Source organism: Mastomys coucha, unplaced genomic scaffold, assembly GCF_008632895.1.
Source record: "Mastomys coucha isolate ucsf_1 unplaced genomic scaffold, UCSF_Mcou_1 pScaffold5, whole genome shotgun sequence".
Classification (NCBI taxonomy): Eukaryota; Metazoa; Chordata; class Mammalia; order Rodentia; family Muridae; genus Mastomys; species Mastomys coucha.
The window spans coordinates 110,169,433-110,179,528 of NW_022196911.1; the positions used below are offsets into that span (position 1 = coordinate 110,169,433).

The following is a 10,096-nucleotide window of genomic DNA, read 5'->3' on the forward strand; positions in this document are numbered from 1 at the left end:
CCTCTTTCTCCTCCTCCTTCTCCTCCTCCTCTTCCAAGGATCTATGTAGCCCAGTCTGGCTTTGAACTTGCTAGATAGCAAAGGATGATCTTGAACTTCTGAGGCTTTGGCCTCCACCTCCTGAGTGCCGGGGTTACAGGTACTACAGGTATGCACCATCACAGCTGGATATATGGTACTGGGGATAGAGGCCCCATACTAGGTAAGCACTCTGCCAGCTGACTCTCACCTGAAGCCTGGATGCCTTGTCAACGGGTGCTGATGGCACAGCGCTGGTTAGCACGTACCCGGGACATGGCAGCTCCATCCCTGTGGTTCACACCCAGGGATGGGCAATGCTTTCTGGGAACTGCAGACATCCGCTGTGTTCTATATGGTACCTGGGTACCCACACATTTCCTAAATCTGTTAACGCACCACTTTTAAACTCCAACAGTCTAGTGGCTGCCACACCATGGCTGGCTCTGCCTGGCACCTCCTTTCCCTCCAGAGGCATATGCTCTGAGTGCAATATTTGGTTTTCCCAGCTGGCGCTCCTGCGCAAAGCCTTGAGGGGTATCATCCATCTTCAGAGCATCCTTGGCAAGATGCCTCCCTCCCTGTTTCTCCCCCCCCCCCGCCTCCATCCTGGATGGAAAAGGTTCCTATGCTGGGTTTTGCCTTATACCAGGTGGCCTGTCTCCACAGGCTGAGTGGCAGAGAGAGTGTTTCACCCTGGCACACCCTCACTGCCACCTATGGAATGACGGGTTGGGCCAGGAAAGCCATGGGGCTCTGTGGTTCTCACAAGCCTGTGTCCCCAGGGCCACTGCATGGAGACAGTTTTCTGAAATACCATCCAAATATCAGGAACCACCTGCCACGTCCCGGGTACGTGGTGAGGGAGGCAAAGCTTTCACGACAGCCAAGTGCTGCGTGCTCCATCGAGGAAGTTCGATCAGCTCTTTACTCTTCCACACACTGCCTCCTCCAGGATCTGACCATGTGCTCTACTTCCTGGCAAGGGTGATTTGGGAGTCTGGGTTGTAACACCTGACAGGTGGCGACCTGTCCAGACTCTATCCATTGGGCTACGGTTTCCTCATATAATAGGCATATTTTGTGGGCATTAATACCCACAATGTAACAGCTTCCTAGGCTTTCAGCAGGCTGGAAGGGTTTCAAAGCAGATTTTCAAATTCTGCCAAGGTGCTGTGCAAATTGGTCATCTAATTAGTAGATGAGCCAAGAACCCTGCGGATTTTTTTTTTTTTTTTTCCCTGAGACGGTCTCCTGTAGCATCAAGGCTGACCTTGAACTTGCTATAAAATCCAAGATGACCCTGAACTCCAGTTCTTCTGCTTCCACCGCCCGAGGGCTGGGATTATATAAACCTCCATATCTGGTTTATGCAGTGCTGGGGATTGAACCTGGGCCTTGTGCATGTGAAGCAAACACTTCTACCCATGGAGCGTCTTACGTGACTATGGGGCTGGAGGTTTGGGCACTGTGTGCATTAAAGCAGAATAAGCCTAGGTGGGGGTCCGAGTTCCTCGGATCCAGTTCAGCCCACCTTAGAATGCTACAGTGTTTATTTCTGCCAGCTATGCATATGGCCAAGGTCACAGGTGTACAGTGGCACCTGAGGGCCATCAGGAAGGGCCTGGGACCTCATCCCACTCACCCAGTCCTCGCCACCCCTTTACTCCTCTGCACTCCTCTGCACCCCATTCTTCTGCCAGATCACCCATACCTTGTATCCTTGGATGTCTCCATTCTGGTTGTCCAGTGGAGGTGGCTCCCAGGTCACATCCAGCTGTGTGGCAGTGGCACTGTGGATGGCCACATTCTGCGGTGCTGCTGTGGGCACTGGAGGGCACGGAGGTTGGAAAGTGAGTGTTCATGGGTCTAAGCTATGGAAAGGGAAGTGGGCTAGGGCAGGATGGGGGCCCTGGATCCTCAAACTCACCTGCCTCCCCGACAAAGACCTCTTGCGGCGGGCTCAAGGGTCCCTCACCCACGGCGTTGTACACACTCATCCGGATCTCGTAACGCCTGTGTTTGCTCAGATCTATGGGGGAGAGTGGGGATCAGGAACACAGAGGCCACAGAGCCAGTGGAAGGGGTCCTCCAGGGAGGCTGGATTTACGGGGGGTGGGGGAGGAGGCATAGCTACCATTCTAGTGCCCCATGTGACAATGGGGAGGAGACAAGTGGGAACCCTTAGATGCTGCACTCTGCCAACACGCATAAGTGACACAAAGGCTCCGTCTGCTCTAGGGTCATAAACACAATTGAATCTCCAAATCAACAGTGTTGAGACTGAAGGCGGCAGTGCCAATAGTCCTGGCCACCCTGGGCCAGAGGGTCCTTGGCTGCACTCTTCCCACTATGACAGACTCGAACCATTTCAGTCATGTCCCTGCTGTGTCCTCACCTGTCCCCCTTCACCAGCTCTTTTTTCCCCCTCCTCTTTTGGGGCTAGGGATGGAATCCAGTGTCTCTCTCTCTAAGATTGAGCACAAGCTTTGTTGTTGGGTTGCATGTCACTACCAACCCCTCCAGCCCCATTAGTTCAGTCCAAGAGGGGACATGTTTATGGAATGTGAATTTGGGGTGAAGAAATCCCATGTGTTAGTCAAGTTTGAAGTGTTTGGTAGGGATGCCTGGTGAGGAGAAGGTGCTGCAAGCAAATGGGCTTTGTCACCTTTGGCGGGAGATGTGATCTCTTTCCACGGTGCCAATATGTCCCCCTATTCCCTGAACCCTACTGTCCCTGTCTCTCTCCTACCCTTGTTTCCCAGGATGGCAGTTCTGACATGCATAGGCTCAGGCTGAGAAGGGGAAGAGGGTAGTCTAGATCCTGAGGTTGGCTTTTCCTGATCAGAAGGCCTTGTGTGGATGTGGGCAGAACCCGCCAAGACTTCAGAAACAGAGCAAGGGGCAGAGGAGAGCCACAAGGGGACAGGCTGGAGGTTGACATATTCTATCCAGGAACCTCAGATAGGGCTAGAGTGCCAGTGAGGCCCAGCATGTCTTACGTGGGTCAAGCCGGGCAGTAGCAATAGACGCCTGCCTACCTGCCCTGTATAAAGCATGTGGGAAGGCTTTTCCCTTCCGCTTCACCTCCTCCTGTTGACCCGCTGACTCCTCATGCATGCAAGTCTATAGATGGTCTTACTCAAGCACTTATAGGATTGGCTTGAGGAACTCTTTTCCAAAATGCCTCTAGCTTCATGTGCTTAAAAGATGTGTATGTTAGAGGTAGTCCAAGCACCCTGGGTGGGTATGCTGGCTAGTTTTTTTGTCAGCTTGACAAAGCCAGAGTCATCTGAGAAGACCTCAATTGGGTCTATGCCTCTGTAGAGGGCATTTTCCTGATTAATGTGGGAAGGCCCAGCCCCTTGTGGGAGGTGCCATCTTTAGGCAGGATGGTCCTGGGTGGTATAAGAGAACAGCCTGAGCCAGCTAGGGTAGCAATCCAATAAGAAACATTCCTCGGTGGCTTCTTCTTCAGTTCCTGTCTTGAGTTACCATGTGGCTTTCCTCCGGGATGGACTATTGACTGGGATGTGTAAGCCAAACGCACCCTTTCCTCCTCAAGTCTTTATCGGAGCAACAGAAAGTAAACTGGTACAGTGTGTTGGCCTGGGGCCGGGTGTTCTTGACGACCCCCCTCCCCAGCCCATCCCAGGAGGCCTGGGCCACGTTGGACCACCATGCAAGGGAACTTACTGTCCAGCTCGTACTGCGTGAGGCTGGGCCGGGTCAGGTTCCGCATGGAGTACAAGGCTGAGGGGTAGGGGGTGAGAAGCCAGGGAGACAGCAGATAGAGGTTAGTGTACGCAGGCGCCCCACCCACTGGGAACCAACCAGGCCTGGGATGGAGTAACAAGACTGTGATGGAGCAGGCAGGACTACTTGTCATTCCTGGTGCTTAGACAGGGGCCGGGTGGGAGTTGGGGAGGGGGTAGATCCTAAAACATTGCTGTCCCTACCTCGGTGGACCAAAGTCATAGGGAGCCTCTCAGAGCCTAGCAACCCTGAGGGCAGTTCTGGGGGCCGCTTTCATCCCACTGGCTCCCCGGTTTCACTGTGGAGCTTGGGCAAACCACTGTGAAATATTGGCATCGTGAATTTCCTCATATGAACCAGGAACAATTTTATTGTCAAGAAATATGACTGAATCATACGCAGATCATATAAAAATCACAGCCACGGGCAGACATTGGGCAAAATAAATAAATAAATATAAGAAAATAACATGAGCTGTTGGATTGGGTGTTTCTGCGGGTCTCGTTTGCTTCATATCCCTTGCTCCGTGCTCAGTCATTTTGTCTGCGATCATCCCTAGAAGCGATGACTGCACAAGCTTGGGAGATGTGGGACGCGGCAGCTTAGCCCACAGGCACCTAGGCCGCGTCTCCTCTCTCCTTCTAACTCCTCTTTTGTGAACAGTGTAGCTCCCCTTCCTAATCTTCTACAAGCCCTCCACTTTCCTGCCCACCTCCCTCTCCCTTGGCAGAACAGACGAGGAGCCCCGTGGATTCCACACTCCCGGCATGCCTAGCCTGCTTCCAGTGGATTCCACACTCCCGGCATGCCTAGCCTGCTTCCGGTGAATTCCACACTCCCGACATGCCCAGCCTGCTTCCGGTGGATTCCGGTGGATTCCGGTGGATTCCACACTCCCGGCATGCCTAGCCTGCTTCCGGTGGATTCCGGTGGATTCCACATTCCCGGCATGCCTAGCCTGCTTCCTTGGCGCAGCCTCGTGCTCTTCTGCTGTGTTTACAGCACAGCCCCCTTGCCTCTCTCCCCGTCACCTCTCCTGTGGCTGGGGCATCACCTCCGCGCTTTCCGTGTGTCCTCCAAAGTCCACTCACACCCTCTTCTTGCTCACGGCTTTCCCAGAATCCTCTTTCCCTGGGATTTCCCACTAAATGACTCTCTTTTCTCTGCTCTTTCCATACTTGAAAGCTGGCTTCTTTGGGCCTAGGGTCTGGGTAGTGACTTCCTGGGGAGTAGGAGGGGTCTTGACTCCTGTTCTTGGTAGGGGTCTAGATGTTGAGGCCGATGGCTCCTCCATCTGCACATTCGTCCGCCTAACCTGCAATCATCCTCTCCTGTCAACAGCGTCTTTTGTAACGCTTCTGGAACATTCTCCCCCTATCATGTTGATGACCACTGACATCTATTTCAGTCCTTACTTATTGAATGCCTGATTCTTCTTCCATCAGATTGATCCAAGAGGTCAGGGACCCATCTGTTTAACCACTGGTATGCCCAGAGTGTCTTGAAGTACACAGAAGGTGCTCAATAAATGCTCAGCAAGTGAATGAACGGGGTAAGAGGAGGAACATGAGGGGAGGGAGGCAGGGTTGCAGGTTAGCAGACTCAAGGAGACTGGGAGCAGCAGATCGGTGGTCGGGAAGGTGAGCATCCCTACCCCCACCCTCCCTAAGGCCCTGGAAATGCTACTCACAGGTGAGCTCAGCCCATTTGGCCCCAGGGTTGTTGATGCCTCGCAGAGTGAAGCTCCTCAACCCTTCGTAGAGCAGCTCCCGGTACCGGATTCGGAAGCCCAAGAGGATGCCATTGATCTTGTCCTCAGATGGAGGCTACGGGCAGGAGGGTCAAACGTGGGGAGGGGGCCTTGACTATGGCTCGCCTCACTCCACCCCGTATCTGTCCATCGCATCTCCTGCAGCCACAGAGCAGGCACTGGGTCCCAACCAGGAAAACAACTGGGATAGGGGTGTGAATTTCCAAAGAGGTTGTTATGGTCTCTTTGAGGTGTGTGTGTTGGGGAGGGCAGGGAGCACCATGCAAGCCCTCCTTCAGGAGAGCAGGAAACCCACTCAGAGACATGAAGGTACCATGCTCACACAGTAGAAATAAGACCTGAAAACACACCCCTGGAATCACCAGCCATTGCTTGTCCAGAAACCCTGTGACCCACTTCTGGCCTCCCCCGAGGGCTGTTGCTCTCTGATGACCACCTGGTGGACATCCTGGTGTTCCCTGTGAGCTGGGCCCTTGGCCCACACTAGCATAAGCATGCCCATGTGGATTGCCCATGTGGATGGCCTCTCTTTCCTCCTTTGTTTTCTGTCCCTGTCCTTGGCTGAGCTAGAGGATGGGCTTTTTGCCAAGTGGAAACTATTTTCTCGATGATCCTCCTTAAAGACATCTGTTGAAATGGTCCATCCTTTTGATTAGCTCCTCGATTGCTTCCCTGGCTGCCATGGGTACCACCTGGCCCTTTTGCCCAGGCGTCCCATTGGCTCCAGCCTCCTCTGGCTCCCGAGAGGTGGCCAGGTCATTTCCACTTAGGGGGTGTCCCCTCTGGGACCCCAGGCCTCAGCTGCACAAGGATTGCGGCTGGACCCAGTTCCTCAGATCCTGAGAAGTAGGGACAGGAGCTAGCTAGCCCCCACCCTATGTAGGGGCTGCTGTGGGTGACCTGCTGAGCCCAGGGCTGGGCTCCAGAGAATGGATGGGCAGTGTGATCACCGAGGTTGCTTTGGGCCCTGGCAGAACAAACTTTTCCCACTAAAGAGCGGGCATCTGGGAGAGACTAACCCACACAAGGGGATGCCATTCATGAGGAAGGTCCCAGGTCTTTGTAGGGAAGTCTGTTACTGATCTCTGGGTCTGGGCTTCATGGAGCCTTGGGGAGTCCTCAGAGCCCCCATGTGCTTTTCTTCTTCTTCTTTTTTCTTTTTCTTTTCTTTCTTTCTTTCTTTCCTTTTCTTTTCTTTTCTTTTCTTTTCTTTTTTTTTTGGTTTTACAAGACAGGGTCTCTGTGTAGCCCTGGCTGTCCTCGAACTCACTCTGTAGACTAAGACTGGCCTCAAACTCAGAAGTCCGCCTGCCTCTGCCTCCCAAGTGCTGGGATTAAAGGCATGGGCCACCACTGCCTGACCCCCCATGTGCTTTTCTGCGTATAGATTCAGCAGGTCTGGGGTCATGAAACTAACCCTGTCACTTGGGCTCTGTGACCCATGGCCACACTCTGTGATGTGCATACACCTTTATGTCCCTGTGACCCATGGCCACACTCTGTGATGTGCATACACCTTTATGTCCCTCCTTCATCTCCCGCCTTTCCCTGTGCTATGGAGGGAGGGGGGTTATAGAACAGAGGCTGAGGCAGCCCTGGTGGGGACTGGTGGATTTTCTGGTTCCAGCCAAGAGTTTAATCTGAGTCCCTGGGGATGAACCCATCTTGTCTACCTAGCCTTACCTGCCACCGGATTAGCACAGAGGTGGTGGTGTGGGGAGTCACCGACAGGATGGTGGGTGCCTCATCTGGGGCTGTGGAGAGAGGCAGAGGACTGGACTCTGCGGCCTGGAGTGTCAGCATCACCCAGAAACGCTCAGGGGCCTGGTTCAGCTGACACTGGTTGGCCAGGCAGGTCCTGTTAACGTTACCCTGGAGACCCACCCACCCAGTTTCCTCACAGCAAACTGCCAGGGTGAGCTGGAGGCCTGATCTCAGCCCAAACCTAGGGTCTCAGAGCTTCTCAAAGCCCTAGAACTTAGGTGGCTGTTCGGCGCAGGGTCAGGATGGGCATCTGCTTCCACTTCCAGCTAGCTGGAGGACCATCGGAGAAGAAATGTACTCAAGTTCTAGGCTGGGTTTAGGATCCCGAGCCCTGGTCAAAAAGTCCCTTTTGTCCCAAACCTCTGAGCATTCCAGTCTGGAGATAGGCCTAGTGAACCATCTCTCACTGTCAGGGGCCCCTCCCATAGAAGAGCCTTTCATGCCCAGGGAGCAACCAGGGTCAGGAGCAAGAGGCCCAAGCAGGAAGATGGCACTGACCTGCCTGCAGGGTGGTCAGAGACTCGGATTCCTCGCTGAACTCGCTATCCCCGATGTCGTTGGTCGCCTTCACTCGGAACTTGTAGGATGTAAAGGGTTTGAGTCTGTGGAGGGAGTTGGGGACCAATGACCAAGGTGTCCACTGTGATTTGCGTATGAACGATCCCCCACAGGTTGTTGAAGACTTGGGTCCCAATGGGTGCAATCGTTTTGAGAAACTGAAACTTCAGGAAGGGTGTGCGGCCTTGGTCAAGGAAGTGCCTCACTGGGACATGTGCAGGCATCGTGCGTCCTCTAGCCCTTCCTCTAGGCCTGTTTCCTGGGCACCGTGCGCCCCTGCCATAAGCTCCACTGGCCCAGAGCAACAGACCCCGTTGGCCTCAGACTGAAAACTCTATGGTTGTATTCCCAGACAAATCCTTTCCCCCATAAGTAGCTTCCTCCAGGAGTTTGTCACTGTGATGACAAGTTTGACTAAAATGTCCCTCAAGACCCATGCCATCAACTCTACCTCCGGGTCTCATCTATCCCTGCTTGAGGAGGGGAGTCTGGAGAGAAGGAGGGGCTTGAGTGCTGACTGACGCATGACGCAGAAGGAAACCTGGAGGCCTGGGAAGGGGTCAGATGGGACAGGCTCAGAGATGCTGAGTGCCCATCCCTGCTTAGGATACAAATCACTGTAATGATAAGCCACACATCTCCAGTCTCATGTTTACTCATGCTCTGGTGGCCATGAGATCATCCACACTTTCCTCTCCACACAGTCGTATGCATGGTACCCCTGCAAGCTGCAAGTCTTTTCCTGAAGTTAGGAGATTTTTAAGTGTGTGTGTGTGTGTGTAGAGGTCCCCCAGAGATAAGAAAAATTGTCTCTATGAGCCTCATTTTCTTCCCAACAGAACATCTTCTTTTTTTCCAGGGCTGGGGGTTGGGGCGGGGAGGCTTGTTCAAGTTCCAGGTCACGTCGATTGGAATATAAAAATACAACCACCAGGGATTAGATTGAGGCCAGAGTTTTGGAGAGGAGCTTCTTACTCCTATTAAAGATGGGAGGAGGACGCGGGCTGTCGGGAGAATCGCTAATGAAGAGTGGCAAGCGCTTCGCTAAGGGGGTCTGGCCAGGCTCCACAGATAATTAAGAGGTAACCCTAATGGGCTTCCCAGGGACTGGCGGGGGGGGGGGAAGAGCAGGAAGGGGTGAGTGTGGCTGGTGGGGCGAGCAAGCTGAGGAATACTTGGGTGACCAGCTGAAGGTGCTCTCAGAAGCCCCGCTCCCTCCTGGAAGGATCACGCGAGGTCTCCAGTAGAGAAAGGGAACAGAGAAGTGGGTGTGGACCTCACCTTACCTGTCCACAGTGAAGGCAGAGGCATTGTGGCTCACAGAGGCCGAGTGCAGGGCCCACCGGCCGCTAGGCAGCTCTCGAGTCTGGATGGTGTAGTAGCGGACTGGGGAGAGCCCATCGCTGCCTGGCTCCCAGGACAGCAACACACTGCGTGCTTTCACATCTTCCTGTTGGACCACGGGCTTGCTAGGGGGCTGCGGGCGGTCTGGGAGGCAGGGCAGGGAATTGGTGAGACGGTGTAGCCAAAGCAGGGTGATGGTGGAGGGGCTGCCCTTTCTCAAGGGCAGCGGGAAGGTGTTCTGAACTTGGGACAGACACCCCCTTTCTATTTTACTTCCATGTCTGTGGGCCTTGCATGGCTTCTGCCGGCAGCTGACCCATGAGTCTTCAGGTGAGAGCTGGCCTCAGCTTCGGAGGCCCTAGGTGCCTGGATAGTCATGCCTCCCACAACAGCCCCTGGTGGAGAACTTGCGGACACTTTTGCTTTTGCTTATGGTGGAGATGGGTCCTGCCTTGTGCCGGACTGAGTGGGAGTGGGCCATGCTTCCCTGTGGGAGTTCATTTCCATCATCCCCCTGCCTCACATCCTTCCCTCCTTAGCCACTGTCCTACCCCAGATGACAAGCTGCCGAACCTCAGTGTTCTTGGCCTTGGACATGATGCTTCTTTGTGGTGGGATTGCTTTGTGACTGCAGGATGCTTTATGTAGCAACCCTGCCCCCCTCCCCCTCTCTCCCCACCCCCAGAACCCGAGACCTGCTCAATACCAGGAGCATCTTCTTCCAGCTAAGGCAACCCAGATAGATCCATATTCCCTAAGAGCAAAGAAGCCCTTGGAGGAGGAAACCCACAGTCTTACTGTCGTGTGTGTGTGTGTGTGTGTGTGTGTGTGTGTGTGTGTGTGTGTTGTTCTCCTTCCCTCCCTCCATTTGGGGACATTTTTTTT

The 10,096-nt window shown here is 54.0% G+C and overlaps 1 protein-coding gene across 1 annotated transcript in view; it reads right to left on the reverse strand.

Moving 5' to 3' along the window:
- Window positions 1-10,096, reverse strand: part of Sdk2 (sidekick cell adhesion molecule 2) — a 292,689-nt gene that overhangs the window by 45,830 nt on the left and 236,763 nt on the right. The window contains exons 30-36 of the mRNA XM_031354086.1: window positions 9,154-9,355; window positions 7,808-7,911; window positions 7,229-7,299; window positions 5,465-5,600; window positions 3,715-3,771; window positions 1,949-2,050; window positions 1,733-1,848 (exon numbers count right to left, since the gene is read on the reverse strand). Coding sequence (XP_031209946.1) covers window positions 1,733-1,848; window positions 1,949-2,050; window positions 3,715-3,771; window positions 5,465-5,600; window positions 7,229-7,299; window positions 7,808-7,911; window positions 9,154-9,355 — 788 coding nt within the window. The remainder of the gene's footprint in view (window positions 1-1,732; window positions 1,849-1,948; window positions 2,051-3,714; window positions 3,772-5,464; window positions 5,601-7,228; window positions 7,300-7,807; window positions 7,912-9,153; window positions 9,356-10,096) is intronic.